The sequence below is a fragment of the Sorex fumeus genome, unplaced genomic scaffold (assembly GCF_029834395.1).
Source record: "Sorex fumeus unplaced genomic scaffold, SorFum_2.1 ptg000046l, whole genome shotgun sequence".
Lineage (NCBI taxonomy): Eukaryota > Metazoa > Chordata > Mammalia > Eulipotyphla > Soricidae > Sorex > Sorex fumeus.
The window spans coordinates 7,107,940-7,130,428 of record NW_026606103.1 but is presented as its reverse complement, the minus strand read 5'-3'; the positions used below and the strand labels follow the sequence as shown (position 1 = coordinate 7,130,428).

Sequence of the window (22,489 nt, the reverse complement as noted above, 5' to 3'; positions counted from 1 at the left end):
TGAGCTTTGGAGAACAAAATCAGTGTTTTTTTTTTTTGTCCCATCTGAAAGTGCTCTGGGTGTACTGCAATCCATATGATCAGGCATCATTCCTGGTGGAGGTCAGAGCAGCCATACTGTGTATCGGGGATCTAAGCCAGGTCAGCTATCTACAAGGCAAGAAAACTTTTGCTGTTCTATCAATCCAGCCCTTGAAATCAGTATTTATATTGGATTGTTGCTGGGTTTTATGTTCCAAACTAGGCTTCTGCAGCGATCACACATTCAGGACATACCACAATCATTAAGAATGCCAGGATGATCAGCTTTAGGGGAAGGATTAACTCCCTCCACTTATTTAATTGCTTAATGTGCTTAATGAGACAGGAACACTGTATGTAGTAGATGATTCCACAAAAACCTGAGGCCGGGAAAGCAGATCTGCCCGGGAATGAGGCAACCAGGGCGCTCTGCTCTGATGAACTGGACTCGGGGTTTGCGGTTCCAGGCAGATTTCCTTAGAGCCCTGCAGAAGCAGCTCCAGAGCCTACAAACAGTCCGGGGAGTTCCCAGGGAGTGAGGGACCCTCTTGGGCCTCACCCCTGTACATCATCAGCAAGATTGGACCAGGAGAGCCAGGGTGGAAGCTTGGCCCCGAGAGAAGGGGCCGGGACCATCTCAATGTAGGCCACTGCTCTCCTTTAGAGGCCAGACAGAGTGCAGGGGTTCAGGGGCAAGGGGTCGCGCCAGGGGTCCCAGGACTTTGTAAGGGGCCAGATGCAGGCAAGCAGCGAGGATGCTGCCCGCAGCGCCCCCGGCGGCCATCAGTGGTACAGCGGGGGCGGCGCCCAGCGGTACCCCTGACATCACACTGCTGCTTTGTTACATGGAATGTGCATCCACCTATATAACCTTGGACCTCAGCGCAGGGGCCTCAGAGACTTTCTGCGCTCTTTGCCTTCAACCTTTGAGAAATGCTCGACGCTTGCGTGCCTAAACTTAAGAACTGGAGGCGTTGGATCCGGCCCTTAGTGCTGATCCTCTATCTGCTGGCCGTGGTTGTGACCATCCCCCTGGGTGTGTGGCACCTGCAGAAGCTGGAAGTTAGTATCCACACCAAGGTGTGGTTTATCCCCGGGATCTTTGTGCTGTTCACCATCCCCGTGACCTTCTGGGAGATTCTGCAGCACTTGGTGCACTACACGAGGCCCGAACTCCAGAAACCCATCATTAGGATCCTCTGCATGGTGCCCGTGTACAGCATAGACAGCTGGGTGGCTCTTAAGTATCCGTCCATCGCCATCTATGTGGACACCATGCGGGAGTGTTACGAAGCGTATGTCCTCTACAACTTTATGAACTTCCTATTCAACTACTTGAAGAGCCAGTACCCCAACCTGGAAGCTATGATAGAAGGCAAAGAGAAGACGCAGCCCCCCATACCCTTCTGCTGCTGCCCGCCCTGCCCCGTGGGAGAGGTGTTGCTGTACCGGTGCAAGCTGGGAGTGCTGCAGTACATCGTGATCAGATTGATCACCACCTACGCCGCCGTGATCTGTGAGATATTCGAGGTGTACAGTGAAGGAATCTTCAACTTGCACAGAGCCTGGATATACTTGGTCATCATCAACAACGTGTCCCAGTCCTTTGCCGTGTATAGCCTCCTGCTATTTTGTAAAGCCCTGAAAGAGGAGCTGAGGCCCATCCAGGCAATGGGAAAGTTCCTTTGTGTGAAGCTTGTCGTTTTTGTCACATTCTGGCAAGCAGTGTTGATTGCTTTGCTGGTGCAATTTGGTGTAATTTCCAAGAACTCCACCTGGGAGTGGCAGACAGAAGAGACAGTGGCCACGGGGCTGCAGGACTTCATCATCTGCATAGAAATGTTCATTGCCGCCATAGTGCACCACTACACCTTCTCTTATACCCCTTATATGGGAGAAGAAGAACGAGGAACATGTTGCTCTTTGTTCCTAGAAATATGGGATGTCTCTGACATCAAAAGTGACATTTCTAAGCAGGCGAAGAACATTAGCAAAACGTTAAGGGGGAATCCAAAAAGTAAAAGTGTTCCAATGGATGAAGATGAGCAATTCAACCTGTTGTCTTCATCACCAGACACTTCAGTCACTTCTTCCACATCACTGCCACACCTTGGTAGTCACCAAGAGCTTGAAGAAGTCCTGGTAGAATAGAATGTGCCTAGTACAGTTACATATACGTAAGTCATGTAAAATGACACAGAAGAACACATGGAAGAAGCTGAGACTTCAGAATCCATAATCCATAATCCATAATCCAGTGCTGTACTCAATCCTTTTTATTTCTCTGTGTTCCTCTTTCTTCCCTTCTTCATTTCCTCCTACTGTACTCCCCTCTCCCTTTCTCCTTTTTCTTTTATTCTTTTTCCTCCGTCCCATCCTAGAGCAATGCAGAGGACCATCGCTTGGACAGCCAATCTATGGAGAAGACATCAGACATAAGGACGTTCGTTCCAGGTACAAGTTCCAGTTCTGCACAGACTCATTAGGCTCACCTTGACCTGCCTCCAGTGAGGCTCCCACATTCCCACAGGCAGACAGGGAGTGTCCCAGTGTCTGCCCACAGGAACTGAGGGGGGGGTGTTTTCTTTCTTTCTTTTCCTCCTTCCTTCCTTCTCCCTCCCTCCCTCCCTCCCTCCCTCCCTCACCTCCTTGCCTCCTTCCCTCCCTCCTTCGCTCCCTTCCTCCCTCCCTCCTTCCTTCCCTCCGTTCCTCTCTCCCTTCCTCCCTCCCTCCCTCCGTCCCTCCCCTCCTCCTATCCTTCCTTTGTTCCTTCCTTCTTCCCTCCCTCCCTCCCTCCCTCCTTCCCTCCTTCCCTCCCTCCTTCCCTCCCTTCCTCCCTCCCTCCCTCCTTCCCTCCTTCCCTCCCTTCCTCCGTTCCTCCCTCCCTCTGTCCCCTCCTCCTATCCTTTGTTCCTTCCTTCTTCCCTCCCTCCCTCCCTCTCTCCCCTCCTTCCCTCCTTCCCTCCCTCCTTCCCTCCCTTCCTCCCTCCCTCCCTACGTCCCCTCCTCCTATCCTTCCTTTGTTCCTTCCTTCCCTCCCTCCTTCCCTCCTTCCCTGCATCCTTCCCTCCCTTCCTCCCACTCTCCCCTCCTTCCCTCCTTCCCTCCCTCCTGCCCTCCCTCCTGCCCTCCCTTCCTCCCTTTCTCCCTCCCTCCCTCACTTCCTTCCTTCTTTCCTCCCTCCCTCCCTCCCTCCCCTCCTATCCTTCCTTTGTTCCTTTCTTCCCTCTCTCCTTCCCTCCCTCCTTCCCTTCTTCCCTCCCTCCTTCCCTTCCTTCCTTCCTTCCTCCCTTCCTTCCTTCCTCCCTCCCTCCCTCCCTCCCTCCCTCCCTCTCTCCCCTCCTTCTATCCTTCCTTTGTTCCTTCCTTCCCTCCCTCCTCCCTCCCTCCCTCCCTCCCTCCCTTCCTTCCTTCCTTCCTTCCTTCCTTCCTTCCTTCCTTCCTTCCTTTTTTCCTTCCTTCCTCCCTCTCTCCCTCCCCCCTTGCTCCCTCCCTCCCCTCCCTCTTATCCTTCCTATGTTCCTTCCTTCCCTCCTTCCTTCCTCCCTCTCTCCCTCTCCCTCCCTCCCTCCCTCCCTCCCTCCCTCCCTCCCTCCCTCCTTCCCTCCTTCCTTCCTTCCATCCTTCCTTCCTTCCTTCCTTCCTCCCTCTCTCCCTTCCCCTTCCTCCTTCCCTTCCTTCCCTCCTCCTATCCTTCCTTTGTCCCTTCCCTTCCTCCCTCCCTCCTTCCTTCCACCCTTCCTTTCTTCCTCCCCTCTTTCCCTTTTCCTTTCTTCCTTTTTTCCTTCCTTCCTTCCTTCCTTCCCTCCTCCTCCCTCCCTCCCTCCCTCCCTCCCTCCCTCCCTCCCTTCCTTCCTTCCTCCCTCCCTTCCTTCCTTCCTTCCTTCCTTCCTTCCTTCCTTCCTTCCTTCCTCCTTTCCCGCTTTTCGTCCTTCCTTTCTTTCTTCCCTTTCTCCTTCACTCCTTTCCCTCCTTCCCTCCCTTCCCTCCCTCCTCTCCCTCCCTCCCTCCTCCCTCTCTTCCTTCCTGCCTTCCTGCCTTCCTTTTACCTCCCTTCCTTTTTTCCTCCCCTCCCTCCCCTCTCCCTTCCCTCCCTCCCCTCTCCCCTCCCTCCCTCCCCCCCTTCCTTCCTTCCTTCCTTCCTTCCTTCCTTCCTTCCTTCCCTCCCTCCCTCCCTCCCTTCCTGTCTTCCTGTCTTCCTTCCTTTTTCCTTCCTTCCTTTTTCCTCCCTCCCTCCCTCCCTCCTTCCCTCCCTCCTTTCCTTCCTTCATTCCTTCCTTCCTTCCTTCCTTCCCTCCCTCCTCTTCCTCCTTCCTTCCTTCCTTCCTTCCTTCCCTCCTTCCCTTTTCCTTCCTTCTCCTTCATACCATCTTTCTTTTCTATTTCTTTCTCTTTTGTTTTCTTCCTTTATTTTTTCTTATTCCTCTGTCCCTTTCTCTCCTTCCCTCTTTTCCTAGTCCTTCCTTCATCTTTCTCTTTTTCTTCCTTCCCCTCTTTTTTCTTTCTCCCTTTTCTTTTCTCTCTCTATACCTTCCTTCCTCTTTTCTTAACTCTTCCTTCTTTCTCTTTCATTTCTTTCTTTACTTAGTTCCTTCATTCCTTCCTTCCATCCTCGTTTCTTTTTCTTCCTTTTATTTTTCTTCCTTTCTTTCTTCACTCCTTTATTCCCTCCTTCCTCACTTCCTCCCCATTTCTTTTTCTTTCTTTTGTCTTTCTTTTATTCTATTTTATTTCTTCCTTTATTTCTCTACCTTCCTTTTTCTTCCATTCTTTATTCCCTCCTATCATACTCCCCTCTCCATTTACCCCCTTTTATTAATATGTTCGTTCTTTTTTCTTCCTTCCATCCTATTTCTTTCTCTCCCTCCCTTCCTTCAGTCCTGGAATCCTCCAATTTTCTTCTTCTTTCCTTCCTTCTGGCTTTTCCTTCCTTCCTTCCTTCCTTCCTTCCTTCCTTCCTTCCTTCCTTCCTCTTTCTCCTCTTCCTTCCATTCTTTCCTTTCTTACATTTCATACTTGCTTCTTTTGGTTTTTCTTTCCCTTATTTCTAACTTTCTTTCTTTCATTTCTTTCTTTCATTCTTCCTTATTCCCTTCTCTCCTTCAATTCTGTCTTCTTTCAGCCTTTCCTCCCTCCATTCTTTTCCTTCATTCTTTTTCACCAATTCTTTCTATCCTTTCTTTATCTTCTTTTCTCGGGGCTTACTCCACAGTCCCCGCTTAGGGAACACTCCTATTGGTGATTAGGGGACCACATCAATTGCCAGGGATCCAATCTGTGTTGGCTGTGTAGAAAACAAATGCCCTACTGTAATAATAGTACAGCAGGTGGGAAATTTTCCCTGAACAAGACCGACCTGGCTTAGATCTGCAGTATCCTGTATGGTGCCCCGAGAACTGCCAAGAGTAATTAGAATGCCAGGAGTAACCCATGAGAATTGCCAGGTGTGACCCAAAGAGCTAAAGAATGGCAAATGCCATACCTGCTGTACTATCGTTAGCAAGAAAGCGGTGGTGGGTTTGGGAGAATTGTATGAAATATTTGCACCTAAAACTCAGAAGATTAAAAGTTAGTTTCTTGTACAGAAAAAAATGGTTCCAGGTCCTTCCCTAGATGTTCAGGCCTCACCTTTACTTGTGAATGATAACCATGTCCTGTCCATGACACTTTCTGGACCCCTGGACGACTTCCCTGTCCTGTCCCAAGCTGTCTACTTGCCCCCCACGAACAATGCCTGGGTCCTGTCCCTGTGTTGCTCTCTATCTCATCTAAACTTTCCTCTGTCTCCAGCACAGCTGCCCAGGCAGATTAGATCCTATGTTCTGTACCATCCAAAGGGCCTCACGGCTCAATCCCAGCAGTTCCTGTCATGCAGACCTTGCTTTCCTACTCTCTGGCCGTGTTCATGTGTGTGTGGGTGAGAGTCCTGTGCTCAGTGCCTTGTCACTACAGGGCATCTTGAGCCCTGCCTGGGTCTGAGCCCCATGTCTAGGAAAGAACTGATCCATGGAGAGAGGAGAGAGTCCAGAGAATGTGTGCTCAGAGACAGAGGGCGGGGGGGGGGGGGGGCTTCCTTTTATCTACTGCCGAGTCCCACCCCAAGCCATCTTATTCTACGTTCTGATTGCCTGGTCCATAGGCAGAGATTGAAAGTGACCTAGCAGTCTACACCTCAGCTTCTGCTGAAGCATTCCCCTAAATTATTAATTTATCCCCTAGAGCATTAACTCCTAATGTCAGGAGTGATTACCCTAAATTTATTTTAGGGATTGGGCCAAAGGCCCATCTTCTGAAATGACTTCCTGTTGACACGTGGGTGCTGGTCTTCCTTTGGACCCCTAGGATACAACTCCTGTTCCCTAACTGGAGCTGTGGTGAAGCTGTGGTTAGTTTCTATGATGGTGGTCGAATGATCATTGGGGTTTCAAGACTCTAGTGTGACAGACATGGTTAGACATGTGGCAACTAAAGCCCATTTCAGTAAAACCAAAGAACATTAGAGCAAATATTCTCATATGAAGAAATAGAAAGTATAAAGTACTCCCTTGCCCCTATAGAAAGACATAGAACTATTTCCAAGAGAAGAAAACAATTATTAACCTTGAAAATATATATCTATTTTGTAGATGCTGTGCTTCAAACTTCTTGTCCCTGTGGTTTGCAGTGTTGTAATCTAGAGCAACTATTTCTGGGACCTAGGACTTGGTGGGTAGTCCTGTAACCAGTGCTTGTTATTATTATGGACAGGGTCTCCGCAGAAGTTTCTCCTATTTGGACATTCACTTTTCCAGTGCCCGTCCTGATGGCAGAAATGACATATCCCTTTTGAGTTTCTGTTGAAGTCCTCACATGCAAAACCACTCTTGGGCTCTATTTCTTCCTGTGCCCTCTTGTTCTCTGTTGCAATAGATTGCCAAAGCCCCTTTCAATAGTTCTCCAAGGACAACCTCCAGACCCACACCTATCTTCTGAAACTTTCTCCGTGTATCTGGGGCAGCCTGCATAAACATTTTTTCCATAAGATTAATTCACCTTGCATAGGATCAGGATTTAGGTAGTGTATTTTCTAATTGCCTCCCTGACACTCTAAAAATATTGTGGGTGTTTTCTCTGGTTCCTGCTCAATAATGATCAACAAAGCATAATTAAGGGGTCAGTCTCTGCTTCTTGTTATTTTCTCTACTCTGTAACTCACAGTGTCTAGGCACCAAGCAGCAGTTGGCTGGTTGTAATTCCATCCTGAGTCTACATGAGAGACTGCCACTGCCCTGTGGAACATATATTATTTATCAAAGGATTCTGAATTCTCCAGAAATGATTATATGACTCAGATAAGTACATAATCAAGTTATGTACTTTTGTACAGTACTCTTTTGTTTGTTTTTAAGTTTTGATATAAGATGAGTATTATAACTTTCCATGCCATTTCACACACTTGCAGAAAGCCCTGGAACTTCATTATGTACTTCTCAGGGTCATTCGAGAATCTCCCTAGATCTGGCTTTATCTGCCCTATAACTTTCAAGGGGAAAGGCACATGGATCCTGGATATTTCCTGCATCCCTGGGGAGCCTCCTGAAGTGGGCACAAAGCCATAAATCCTAAGTCTCCTGCTTTCCCGATGGTCAACAGATCCATTTGTGGGTATGGATAAGGGAGAAACAACTCTGGGGCTATGAGCACTGCAGGAAGAGGGCTCTTAGGGGTTGTCCATTGTTCTAGTCTCATGGCATTTGGCAAGAAAAGAGGGTTCCAATTTACAATTCCAACAAAGTCCAGGTTTTTCTCATAAAGCATAAAGCAGGTGAACATAAGGTGAACAATGTGCTTATCCATATTTTTACAAAACTAATAGAGTTCCCAGACAGCACTATGGTTTATACTTCCTTGTGCTGGCCATACTTGACCTCCCAAATTGTTTGTGGCCAGACTTGGTACAGAAGTGGCTGAGTCCTTCCTTATGGAGAAACTTCAAATCAAACTTTCCCCAGTTGTTCATAGGACATCCCGATCATGTGTCATCTGGAACCATTTGGTGGTTTCTCCATCTGAAAACATACAAGTAGAAGAAATATTTCGGTGGCTGCTGTGTCACCATCCAGTGAACTACACAAGCCTGAGGATATAGCCTTCCTGAGTTCCTCAAGTCAGTCTAGGAGACATTTTCTTGTACTGCCTTAAGTCTCTTTGCTCACTTTTCAGTGCTCTCTGGTTTCATATTGGCTAGGCCTGGAACTCACAGCTTGCATTAGAAGCTTTTTCCTTATATCAAAGGTAAGCTTTCTGATAACTGTACATACACAGGAGCAAATTATCCAAATGACAATACCTTCCTTCCCTCACCAGACTCAGCATCCTTAATGTCTGATGGTGAACACCCATGAATGAGGCGTGTCTGTGCCTACTGGCAGCATAGACTGCCCTGGACATTCAGAGAAAGTTTCAAATATTAGGCTTGGTTTCAAGGGTTAGCCTTGGAGAACTACTGAAAGTGAGATAGAAAGTCGATTGAAATAGGGAACAGAGGACACAGGAAAGAATCGAGCCCGAACTGCTGTTGCATTTGAGAACTTTAAAACCAGCTCCAAAGGGAGATGTTATTGCTGCCTCAGGAAGGGCATTGGAAAAATAAATGTCCAAATAGACAGAGAAAATTTCTGCAGAAACCCATTTCCATGATAATAATAGTCACTGATTAGAAGACTACCCACTAAAACCCAGGTCACAGAAATAATTATTTTAGATTCCAACACAAACTACAAGGACAAGAACTATGAAGCACATAATCTAGAAGATGCAAAATATCTCTTCAAGGCTAATAGTTAAATGTGTTCTTCACTTGTAAATGGTTCTATATGTTTCTATGGGTGTTAAGGGATATTTTTATATTTTCTGTTTCTTCATATGGGAATATTCTCTCCAAAGTTCCCTGGTCTTAGTGAAATAATTTTTAGTTGTCACAGGTCTGAGCATGTCTGTCTCTCGAGTCTTGGAGCCCCACTAATTATCTGACCAGCCATCAGGGACACTGGCTCCTACCCCACTGTTCCAGTTAGGGAACAAGTGTGGCACCTAGGAGTCCCAAGCAAAACGAGCGTCCACATGCCGACAGGAAGGAGTTTTAGAAGACAGGCCTTTGCCACAATCCCTAAAAGAATTTAAGGTAACCACTACTCAGGGGGGGAAAGACACAGCAGGAGCTGAGGTGTAGAGTCCCAGGAACAGGGAGCCAATCTCAGCCCATGGAACAGGGAGCCAATCTGAACACAGAATTGGAATGCTGAGGGTAGGATTTGGCAGCAGATTAAAGGAAGTCCCGAGTTGGGGTGCTCTCTCTGTCTGTCTCTATCTCTCTTTCTCTGTCTTTCTCTGTCTGTATCTCTGTCTCTGTCTCTTTCTCTGTCTCTGACTCTCTCTCTCTGACTCTCTCTCTCTGAGAACATGCATTCTGGATACTGTCCTCCCAATAGATTAGGTAGTATGGTGTACCCTGACATGAGGCACAGTATCACTCGTGCCCAGATTCTGGCAGTTAGAGGCAAGGCTCTGATGCTCAGGATAGCTCAGGTACAGGCAGGGCTCAGACATCCAGATAGTTACAAGGTACTGAGCACAGGACTCTCACCAGCAGACAGATGGCCCTGGCCAGAGAGTAGCAAAACCAGGACTAAAAGACAAACTGCTGGGGCACAGCTGGCTGGTCCAGTGATGGTGCGAAAAACCTAGGGATCTTGTCCCCGTGGGTGGCGGTGGCACCATGTGAGGATAGAGAGCAGCTCCTGCTGCTCGACTATCAATTGGTTCCTTTGCCAAATGCAGCATCTCTTTGGCCCATCTCAGTTTTGAGGGGATACCTCAGTGCTCAGGGGTTACTCCTGGATCTGCCCTCATTACTTACTTCTGGCGATGATCAGGGAACCTTACAGGATGCTGAGGATTAAACCCGGGTTGGCTGTGGGAAAGTAAATACCCTACCTCCTATACTATCGCTCAGTCCTTTCCTCCATCCACTTCTTGATAAGGTCTTTGGATATTTTTCTTTGATCTTTTTAAGTAGTTTAAATATCCTGGAGATCAACCCTTTATGATGTGTTGAATGCAAGATTTTTTCACATTTCGTTGGCTGTCTTTTAGTTTCAGCCTTTCATTTTTCCATGCAGAAACATTTTAATATAGTCCCATTTGTTTATTTTTAATTCTGTTTCCTTTGCCAATCATATCATTGAAGACATCTTTGAGGTTGAAATCTCAGACTATTCTGTCTATATTTTCCTAAATGTACTTTAGTTTCCAGTTAGATCTCAAGATCTTTTATCCACTTTGATTTGACTTTTGGATGTGGATCCAGCTTTAATGTTCTACCTGTGGTTATCCAATTTTCTCAGCAACATTTCTTGAAGAGGCTATCTTTACTGCTTTTCATGTTCTCACCTCCTTTTATCAACGTTATGTCTATAAACATTTTTTTACCTTGAGTATTCAATTCTTAACATTGATCATAAAACCAAACTTTATTCCAGTACCTTGCAGTACCTTTATTCCAGTAACTTGAATAAAACCTAATTTTAGGCCAGTACCCTGCAGTTTTGATCTGTATAGTTTTATAAATATAGTTTCAAATTATAGGTAATGAGATACCTACAAATCTCTTCTTTTTCAGTATGGATTTGACTTTTTGTGGTTTCTTGTGATTCCGTACAAACTATATTGCTGACTTTTCTAGGTCTTTGCAGAATGTCATCTGAATTTGGATGGGAATTATGTTGAATATATGAGCTAAGGTAGATTAATAATTTTAATAAATTTAGTCTTTCTGTCTGTAATTGTGCATGGAATTGTTTTTTATTTCCTAAGGTCTTCTATGTCTTTATTAAGTGGTTGAAAGTTTTCATGATGTAGATCTACATCTTTTGTTAGGTTTAATCAGAGATACTTGATATTTTGGAAACTGATATATTTATTTTGAACACTAATTTAAATGGGATAGACTCCTTGGTGGCTTACTCCTCTCATTCACTGATTTGTATAGAAGAATGACTCCAATGTTTGTACATTGGGTTTTTTACAGCGAGTTTTACTGTATTGATTTATTAATTTTAGTAGCATTTGGTTGACTCTTTAGGGTCTTCTAAATATACTATCACGTCATGATCAAATAGTAGTGATTGGACTTCTTTCACAATTTGGATCCCTTGATTCATTTTTCTTGCCTTGTTGCTGTAGCCAGGACTTTTAATAAAATATTGAATAAAGGTGGAGGATGAAAGGATAGTGGACATCCTTGTACCTTATCTGAGAAGAAATATTTTGCATTTTTTATTATTAAGAATGATACTGGCTGTTGGGCTGGATGGATAACACAGTGAGTAAGGTGCTTGTCTTGCATGTGGCTGACCCGGGTTTAATCCCTAGCATCCAATATGGTCCCTGAATCAGTCAGGAGAGTGACTTCTGAGTTTGGTGAGAAAACTGAAGGGTGTTATCAAAAATCATGAAAATAAAATAAAAACAATGAAAAAAAACAAAGATCTTGGCCTTGGGCTTGTTACAGATGGTCATTACTGCCTTGAAAAGGGTTTCTTCCACCCCTATTTTAATAAAGTTCTTTTGTTCAACATGAATGGATTCTGAAACTTGTCAGAAGTTATCTCTGCATTCACCAATATGATCTATGATTCTTTTCTTCCATATTAGTAAAAACCTTCTTTGAAAGTCAGATAGAACTTTCCAGTAACCCCATTGGACCTGGAATGTTGTTCTTGATGAGACTACTTAGTCATGATTGGTCTATTAATAAACACTACATCCTTCTCATTCAGATTTTTAAAATGATATAATTCTAAGAGGGCTGGAGCGATAGCTCAGCGGGTAGGGTGTTTGCCTTGCACGCAGCCAACCAGGCCGACCTGGGTTCAATTCTTCCGCCCCTCTTGGAGAGCCTGGCAAGCTACCAAGAGTATCTCACCTGCATGGCAAAGCCTGGCAAGATACCCATGATGCATTCGATATGCCAAACACAGTAACAATAAGTCTCACAATGGAGACGTTACTGGGCCCGCTCGAGCAAATCAATTTACAATAGGAGGACAGACAGTGCTGATTCTAAGAATCTGTTCATTTCTTCCAGATTCTTCAACTTAATATCATAAAGTTTTTCATTGTGACCTCTTACATACTGAAATTCCAAGGGATCTGTTATAATCTACACTTTTGGTCTCTGATTTATTTTATTTGAACATTTTTTTCTTTTCTCTTGATTGTGAGTGTAGTGAAAGGTTTGTCTCTCTTGCTTATCATTTGAGGAAGCAGCTGCTAGTTTTATTGATTCTTTGAATTTCTTTTGTGCTTTCTATATTATTGATTTCCTCTCTTGACTTAAATTTTATCCTTTCACTCTTTGTATTTTATTTGTGGGCTGGAGCGATAGTACAGCAGGTAGGGTGTTTGCCTTGCACGTGGCTGACCTAGAATCACTTCCTCCGTCCCTCTTTGAGAGCCAGACAAGCTACCGAGAGTATCCCGCCCACACGACAGAGCCTGGAGAGCTCCCCATGGCGTATTCGGTATGCCAAGCACAGTAACAAGTCTCACAATGGAGACGTTACTGGTGCCCGCTCGAGCAAATAGATGAACAATGGTAGGACAGTGCTACAGTGCTATTTTATTTGTAGTTCCTTCTCCAGATTTTGAGACATGTATTTAGGTTGTTGATTTGAAGTTTTGGGTGTGTAGGGACACCTGGTCCTGTTCCCCAAACTACAGGCTTCAGGCCAATTTGTTTTCATTTTCCCAAGCCCTTAGTTTCCTTGTCAGTTGCTTCCTTAAGCCTGTTCCAAAGAAGAGCCATTATCCAGTTATAATTCATGTGGGCCCTGACACACTCCCTTGTAGAAGTCAGGCTAGTATAGAGCTTGTCTCAGGGCCATCCAAGGAAGTATTAGGATTTAAGACCAATGTAAGGCAACTCAAGCTTAAAATAAGTGAATGTGATGAGTGCCCATGTTCTTTAATCAGAGTCCACCTGCATTGCTAGTATTTTAGAATTAATCCACTCACACATTGATTTATAGAAAAAGCATAGCTTTATAAGTATTCCTTGTCCAACACAACAAGAAATTGACATGAGCAAAACACACAAAAGGCATTAAGGAAAGATACAAGCAAATATCTCACTAACATCCTGATGTGTAATACTCAGGTAATTAAATGAAAGAACACAATGTTTCTAAATTCATTTCAAACAAACATATGGTATGATCATGCACCAAATTATTTAATTTTATGCTCATCTTCAATATTTTGTTACACGCATAACAACTCTATTTTTCCCTTTCTTTGACTTTCTCTTTTTCTCTTCTTTACTTCAGTTAAAGGTTGGGAGTGAGGAAGCTGAGGTCTTGTGCCTGGCTCTGTGCTCAGGGATCCTGGCAGGACTCAGGGGACCATATAGGGATCAAACTGGTCTGTCACATGCAAGGCAAACACTCTACTTGCTGTAATATCGCTTGGGCCTCCTCTATATCTTTTAAGCTTTAAAATTGTGTAAAAACATTCTATTTGATGTAATATTTAGCTTAACCACATTTTCCCCATCTGCAGTACACAGTTTAGATAATGTTAGACACTGTTCATATTTATATCTTTAAAACAGTGCTTGAAAATTAACACAATTTTATGAAAGGGGACAATATTTAAAATCAGTTATGTCTACCTTAGTTTGAAGTCAAATATTTCTTCTAGCTTTCTATTTTTCCTCCTTTTTATTAAAGGCCATTTTCCCACGAGACAATAACTTCTACTACAGTATTTAAAATCTTAAGTTCCCTTTACCCTAAGACATATTTTGTTTTCCTAAAATTCCCTATTCATAAAGCACTCAGAACTGTTCTTAAAAACATCATACTATCAAACCATCACCTGAGATGGTGATGTCTTCATAATCCCAGCTCTCAGTTTTGCAAAGAGGGATGGGGAGCTAACTGTCATCAGGTTGTGCTCCTTTTTCTTTCTTCATTTTATTTCTTCAGGGGAACCTTTCTATGAAGAGCCCAAGTTGTGGTCTCATGTAGTAACAGAAAAGCATGGACACGTGGATTCTCATCCTATCACAGTTCTGAGTTAAAATACTGGAGACATTCGCAAACTTGGTTTAAGAGCCACCATTTCACAGCTTCTAACACATGCATAGACCAGACAATATTGGTACACTGAAAATTACAAAACTTTCAAGTGTAACAAAAACCAAACTCAAACACATTATTCTATAAATAGCCAAAATCTTTAGGATACTTAACAGTTAACTATTACATACTACACTTTTGCTCCAGCAAAACTTTGCTACTGGGGCTGGAGCAATAGCACAGCAGGTAGGGCCTTTGCCTTGCACGCGGCCGACCCGGGTTCGATTCCCAGCATCCCATATGGTCCCCTGAGCACTGCCAGGAGTAACACCTGAGTGCAGAGCCAGGAGTAACCCCTGTGCATCACCAGGTGTGACCCAAAAAGAAAGAAAAACAAAACAAAAACAACTTTGCTCCTGTTATAAATTAACCTAGTTTTATTTTGCATCCTTAAAACCACAATTTCTAGGAAACAGATATTAAAGAGTTTTAAAAACTCACATATATTATCATATATCAAGAATTATTTAATTTAATCATATATTAAGCACTATAAAAATTTCATATTTATACTTAAGACTTAGGTCATGACTGTGTTTCAGACCAGGTGTCAAAACTACCATATAAGATGATTTGTGTTAATGAAATGCATTTTCATGTTCTATGCAAAATAATTAGCAGTATAGCCTAAAAATTCTTATTAGGGCTCTCTGGCTTTGCAGAATCCAATAAAAAATTCAGAAACAAACAAAAAATTCTTCTTATAACTGTATCCCATTTTTTAAAACTTAATCCTTTATTTTAGAAATCACCCAAAGTTACAGGGTAACCTAGCAGTTTGAAGTTTAAAACGGCCCCACTTCTCTTCCCTTTCATCTGTAATCCATAGTGAAGAAACAATAAATTCCTGAGCTGGAGACTTCCTCCAGTCTCTTCAGGAGCAGCGAGGAATGGAGCTATTGCTAAGGTTACCAAATCAGTCTAACAATTTAAACTTACCAAAAATCTCAGAGATCAAATATTGCTAGATATGTTAAATTATTGGCTTTTGTGAAGTTTTTTATTGAATCACTATGAGATACAGAGTTACAAAGCTTTCATGACCAGGTTTTCAGGCATACAATGTTCCAAAACCCATCCCTCCACCAGTGTCCATTTCCCACCACAAATGACCCGGGGAAAACTCCTGCCACTGCCCCTCCCCTAACTTGCCTTTATGGCAGGCGCTTTCCTTCTCTCTCTCTTAATTTTGTAGTCAAATACTTAATTTAAATTATGTAACACATAATAATTATTTGAGCCAGAGCGATAGCATAGCCGGTAGGGCATTTGCCTGTACATGGTCAACCTGAGTTTGATTCTTCCACCCCTCTCAGAGAGCCCGGCAAACTACCAAGAGTATTCTGCCCGCATGGCAAAGCCTAGCAAGCTACCCATGATGTATTCGATATGCAAAAAAAAAAAAACCAGTAACAACAAGTCTCACAATGGAGAAGTTACTGGTGCCCGCTCAAGAAAATTGATGAGCACGATGAACAACGGGAGGACAGAGTTATAGTGACAGTGCTATAATAATTATTTAATAATATAACTTATAAATTATTGTATTATATAACTAACTACAAGTTATATACTTAACTTTATAGTCATATAATTAAAATAGTAAAGATCTTTTTTTTAAACGACAATGTCTTCCAAATGGATCTTAATTTATAAAAAAGCAAATATCATGAAATGTTTTATTATTCCATTCTTTTCATGGAATGATTATTCCTGAGCACTTCCCTTGCTTCCTATCCAAAATTTTCCTTAGAGTCTAGTTCTGGGAAGCCTTGTTCCACAAAAGTTATCACAAAACAATACCAACTTATTAATTTCAACATCATAATTGTAAAACTTTCAAGACAATTTTAAGTCAATTACTTTAACATACATACTAACAATTTAATTAAAAATGGTGATTACAATTAATTATCTTGATTTATTTAATTTGTTCTTTAATGAAACTGCAAGGAAAGACAACTTCCAGGCTGCTCCCATATTAAAGTGGCCTCTTCCAGTTAGTACCAGGGCTAACTCTTCACAAGTAAACCGTAAGTTCTCCAGGGTATGGCTGGCTTGCTCACCTTTCAACTTCACTATGTAGCTGGGTGGAGTCCTTAGTCTAGTCATCCTAGAATCATTAAAAATATCTCAAAAACCAGATAGTTCTAAATATTGGTACATGTGACTTCACAACTGAACTCCAGCTTGTCCTAAAGGCCTTTAATTTTGATTTTAACCTGGCTTTAACGTTCCAGTATTTCAAATACATACAGATACAGTGACTAGAAGGATAGTCTCTCTCTCTCTCTCTCTCTCTCGCTCTCTTGCTCTCTTGCTCTCTCTCACACGCACGCACACAAACAGATTTGAGAGGCACTTAAAATATTTTTTTTGCATTGAATCACCATGAGATACACAGTTACAAAGTTTTTCATGATTGGGTTTCAGTCATACAATGTTCCAACACCCATTTATTCAGCAGTATGCCAGTATGCATGTTCTCCATGTGTCTTCCTTCCCCCCATCTGTCTGCCTCTATGGCAGACCTCTCTCTCTCTCTTTCTTTCTTTCTCTCTCTCTTCTTTCTTTCTTTCTTTCTTTCTTTCTTTCTTTCTTTCTTTCTTTCTTGAACACCCCCCCTCAGTTCCTGTGGGCAGACACTGGGACACTCCCTCTCTGCCTGTGGGAATGTGGGAGCCTCACTGGAGGCAGGTCAAGGTGAGCCTAATGAGTCTGTGCAGAACTGGAACTTGTACCTGGACCGAACGTCCTTATGTCTGATGTCTTCTCCATAGATTGGCTGTCCAACCCATGGTCCTCTGCATTGCTCTAGGATGGGAGGAAGGAAAAAGGAAAAAATAAAAGAAAAAGAGGAGAAAGGGAAAGGGGAGCACGGTAGGAGGAAATGAAGGAGGGAAGAAAGGAAGATAGAGAAATAAAGGAAGAAAGAAAAAGCATAAAGAAGTGCAGCACTGGATTATGGATTCCGAAGTTTCGACTTTTATGTGATTTTCTTTGTCATTTTAAAGGTCTTCAGGTACCTCTAACTGTACTGAGCACGTTCTGTGCCATCAGTGTGTCTCCAAGCTCGTGGTAATTACCAGTATGTGGTTGTGAAGTGGAAAAAGTGACGTTTTGAGGAACAAAGAGTTGCACACTCGTAATTCTTGATCTCCCATATAAGGTGTAGTGGTGGACTATGGCAGCAATGAACATTTCTATGCAGAATGTTTCTGTCTCTGCTGTCTGAAATCACATGAAGTTTTTACCAACAAAGCAATCACCACTGTTTTCCAGAAGATAATGAGCTTCACATGAAAGAACATCCCCATTTGCTAGATGGGCTCAGATCCTCCTTTGGTGTATAATAAAATATCAGGAGTCTATACATGGCAAAGAATGGGGGCACGTTGATGATGACCAAATGAACGCAAGCTCTCTGCAAGCTGAATGTTCCTTCACATAGATGTTGCACGTCTCACAGATCTCAGCGGTGGTGGCCAGTCTGATCGTGACATACACACAGCCTGCAGCACAACCCTCTTGCAGCAGGGCAGCAGAATTTCTCCCATGGAGCAAAGAAGGCAGCAGAAGAAGGGAAGTGAGGACTTGTGCTTCTCTTTGCCTTTCCACATGACTTCCATGTTGAAAACAGCTCTTCAGGAAGTTGACTAGGAAGCTCGTGAATTTGTAGAGGACATAGGCCTCCTATCACTACCATAAGGTGTCCACGTATTTGGTGATACTTCAGAGACACCCAGCTGTGTGACATGTGGGTGTAACATGGGCAACATCCTGATGATGGGCCTCTGGAACTTAGGCTTCGTGTAGGGCACCAAGTGCTGCAAGTTCCCCCAAGGGACATGAGGATGGTGACCATACAAGGATCCCCAAAATGAACCACGCTTTGACTTCCAGAGTCTGCAGCTGCCACACACAGGGACATGGCCACGACTATGGGCCATGAGAGGGTCAGCACTGCAGCTTTAGGCTGCATTCAGTTGCCTCCAGTTTTTTTTTTTATTTGTTTTGCGGCCACACCCTGCAGTGCCCTGGGTTTACCCTGGTTCTGCATTTTAGAGGTCTCTCCTGGAGGCCTCAGAGACATCTGGGGTCTCAAGGATTGAGCTCGGGTTGGTCTTGTGCAGGAATCTGGCCTTTGCCAGTAGTTCTTGCACATGCACACACGCGCTAAGCATCCTTTTGCTATTATGCACCTCTTTGGAGCGAGGGTAGAGCGCAGACAGCAATATCGGTCAGGCAAGACCATTGATTGAATATGATGTGGTCAATTTCATTGTGGAATCATCCACTGGGAGACTCCCATATCCAACGTTTAGATTTGGCCTTCTGTAGTTTTGAGTTACCATAGATGGTCTTGGTCGACATGATGAACTCGGACACTCTCTCACCTTGTTCGTTCCATTCTAGTCCATGGGTCCTGATGTGGAGTTCTTAGGCTGATCTTCTCGGTCCTATCTTGGTATTAAAATCACTGACAATGATCTTGTAGAAGGTGTGGTCTTCTTTATAGAACTTCTCCAGCCACACCTATTTAAGCGTAATTGTCCGATTCGGATTATTAGGCATTCAAATGAATCAATGTTTATGGCCAAGTTTGTGTTGACAAGGAAACCGACACCACCGACGCCTCTTTTGTCACGTGTTCCGAAGAACAGCTCTTCCCCAGTGTCAAAAATGGCATGATGTGATTGATGCCTTCTCGTCTCGGTCAGACCAATGATGTTGTACTTGATTTTTCGCGCCTGCACCATCAGGTCCTCGATGGATGCATCTGAGCCAGCATACGTGCACTGAAAGTACAGACAGTCATTTTTGTCCTTCTTCGTTTTGGCAGTCTATTTTGGCCCTGAGATTTTATCAGCCCAGCCTCTTCTTCCTCATCCTTTGATATGTGCCAGTTTTGTAGTGTAAAGTGCTATCTCGCACAGCGGGTAGGGCGTTTGCCTTACAAGCAGCCAACATGGCTGACCCGAGTTCGATTCCTCCGCCCCTCTCGGAGAGCCCGGCAAGCTACCGTATTCGATATGCCAGACACAGTAACAACAAAGTCTCCAATGGAGACGTTACTGGGCCCGCTCGAGCAAATCGACGATCAACGGGAGGGCCTTTACCTTTACCTTTACCTTTTGATCATTTGTATGTCTTTGAAGAAGTTTCGGTTTATCTCTTCTCTCCATTTTTTTATGGGGTTGGATTTTTCCCATGGTTCTATCAGTGCTTATATGCATCTTGGATATTAACAATTTATCAAATAAATGATGGTCAATTATCTTCCAATTTGGGGGGAATCTTTTTGTTTTTGTAACAGTTTTCATTGAGATAAGTTGTTTTGATATTGTCCTGTTTATCTGTGATTCCGTTTGCTTGGCCAGTGGCAGTTGGCTCCTTAAAGATGCCTCTAGCTTTAAGTGTCCGTAAGTGTTCTTCTGCCTATGTTTTTTTGGGTATTGAGATACTTAACCATTTTGATTTGACTTTTGTACATGGTATTAGAAAAGGTTCTGATTTCTTTCTTTCTTTTTTTTTTTTTTGCATTGACCAACTAGTTTTCCCAGCACCATTTGTGGAAGAAGTTCTCATGCTCCACCTCGGATGTTTTGCTTATTTACTCAAGATTAGCTGTCCATATACCTGAGGATCTGTTCCTGGGTTTTCAGTTCTATTTCACTGGTCTTAAAGTCTGTTTATTATTTTACATACCAAGGTCTCTGGTATTATTCTAATACCACACTGCTTTAATTACTACAGCTTTGCAGTATAGTTGAGATTGGGCAGAGTGATTCCTCCAGTTCTCTTTTTCCCTAGGATTGCTTTGGCTATTTTGGGTGGGGATTTGTCAGCCCATATAAATGGCAGGAAATACAAGGGGCATTTTTTATAAAGAAGTGAATCTGTATAATGATTTATTGAATCATACAATTTCATTGAATCTGTATAATGCTTTGGAGGATTATTGCCATCTTGGTTATGTTAATCCTTCTAGTCTATGAACAGATTGTATTCTCACTGGTGTGAGGTGGTATGTGTCCTTGTTGTCTTGATTTGGATTTCTCTGATAAGTGATGCTGAGCATTTTTTCATTTGCCTACTGCTCATCCACCTATCTTCCTCTGAGAGGTGTCTGTCTATTCACTAGCCTTCTGCTTTATCATTCAATTCTCTTGTTTCTAGGAGGGTTTTTTTAGGTAAAGTGTTCAGAGCTTTTAAGTACAGTATCACCAACTACAAAACCAAGATGACTGCCCTCCGACATCATGATGGATCTATCACATCTTCCAGAAGGGCAATGGAGAAGATTATTCATGACTTCTACTCAGATCTCTTTAATAGCCACATCCACTTGCCCACATACCACATACTACATGATGGATATGTCGTTCCCAATGTTCTCCCTTCCGAAATCCAACATGCCATCTCGTCGGTAAAGAAACAAAGAGCACCTGGCCCAGACAAGATCAGACCGGAACACCTGAAGAACTTACCATCAGTACTCATCAATACATTGGCTCGACTCTTCACACGCTACCTGTCTGAATGCAAGGTTCCATCCCAATGGAAAACCAGCAGGACTGTACTACTATACAAGAAAGGAGACATCAACGACATTGGCACCTATCGTCCAATCTGCCTATTGTCTGTCATCTACAAACTATTCACTCGAGTCATCCTGAATAGGATTAGCAGAACACTAGATGAAGGACAACCATGTGAACAAGCTGGATTCCGAAAAGGATTCAGTACCATCAACCATATCCACACAATAACCAAGCTCATTGAGGTATCTCGGGAGTTCAAGATGCCTCTCTCTCTAACGTTCATTGATTTAAAGAAGGTCTTTGATTCTGTTGAGACGGAAGCGATCATGGAAGCCCTAGCCAATCAGGGCGTACAAACTCAATACATCAGGATCCTTCGTGAGCTCTATTGCGGATTCACTACCAAGATCTCACCATTCTACAAAGAAGTAATCATCCATATCAAGAGAGGGGTTCGGCAGGGTGATACCATTTCACCAAAACTCTTCAGTGCCACCCTCGAGAACATCATGCGACGACTGGAATGGGACAGCATGGGAGTGAAGATAGATGGTCGGCAACTACACCACCTCCGCTTTGCTGATGACATCGTTCTAATAACACCAAACATCAGCCAAGTGGCACAAATGCTGAACGACTTTGACCGTGAATGTGGAAAGGTCGGACTACAGCTGAATCTTACGAAGACAATGTTTATGAGAAACAGCCTTGTTCCTGACGCTCCATTCGCTCTCAACGGAACCACCATCTCCGAATGCAACAGTTATATATACCTAGGTCGAGAAATCAACATGATGAATGACCTGGCACCTGAGTTACGCAGGAGGAAGAGAGCGGCTTGGAATGCCTTCAAGAGCATTGAATAAATAAATAAAAGGACAAAGAACCTCCAGCTACGAGCACATCTCTTTGATTCCACTATTCTTCCTGCATTAACATATGCCTCAGAGACCTGGACCCTACGAAAACAGGATGAGAACGCTATTCGGGTCTCTCAAAGAGGAATCGAAAGAACTATGCTTGGAATATCACGATTCACTCAAATGAGAGATAGAATCCGGAGTTCTGATCTTCGTCAATGCTCAAGAATCAGGGACGGTGTCTCATTTGCCAAGACATCAAAAATCAGATGGGCTGGACACGTAATGAGATTTACAGACAACCGCTGGACTAGAGCCATTACTGATTGGATTCCACGAGACATCAAAAGATCACGTGGACGCCCACCTATAAGATGGTCAGACTTCTTCGTCAAGACCCTAAATGATCGGTTTGACACTCTGCATGTTCCTAGAACGAACAGATACCATTGGGCTACGCTAGCACGCAACCGGGATGAATGGAGACGTTACTGGCACCCACTCGAATAAATCAATGAATAATGGGGATTAAGTGATTAAGTGAAGTGATCATGTAATTTGCAAATCAAGAGAGCTTGACTTTTTACCTGGTTACCTTAATATCTTCTTGCGTGATTACTATGGCATGGACTTCCCGTACAATATTGAATAGAAATTGTGAGAAAGCCCATCCTTTTCTTGTGCCTCATCTGAAAGGGAAGGCTTTTAGTTTTCCTCCATGCAGTACTATGCTTTCTACGGATTTGTGTTAAATGGTTTTAACTATATTGAGGGAAATTTCTCCAACTCCATTTTTTTATTGAGAGTTTTTAATCATTAATGGATGTTGGATTTTGTCAAATGTGTTCCCTGCATCTATTGATAGGTTCATATAATCTTTATTT

General features: G+C 43.4%; 1 protein-coding gene across 1 annotated transcript; it reads left to right on the top strand.

Moving 5' to 3' along the window:
• The first annotated feature begins 953 nt into the window (after window positions 1-953).
• On the top strand, window positions 954-2,171 carry LOC130031222 (transmembrane protein 184C-like). Its single transcript, XM_056122489.1, has one exon. The coding sequence runs from the start codon at window positions 954-956 to the stop codon at window positions 2,169-2,171; it is 1,218 nt and encodes a 405-aa protein (XP_055978464.1).
• The last annotated feature ends 20,318 nt before the right edge of the window (window positions 2,172-22,489 follow it).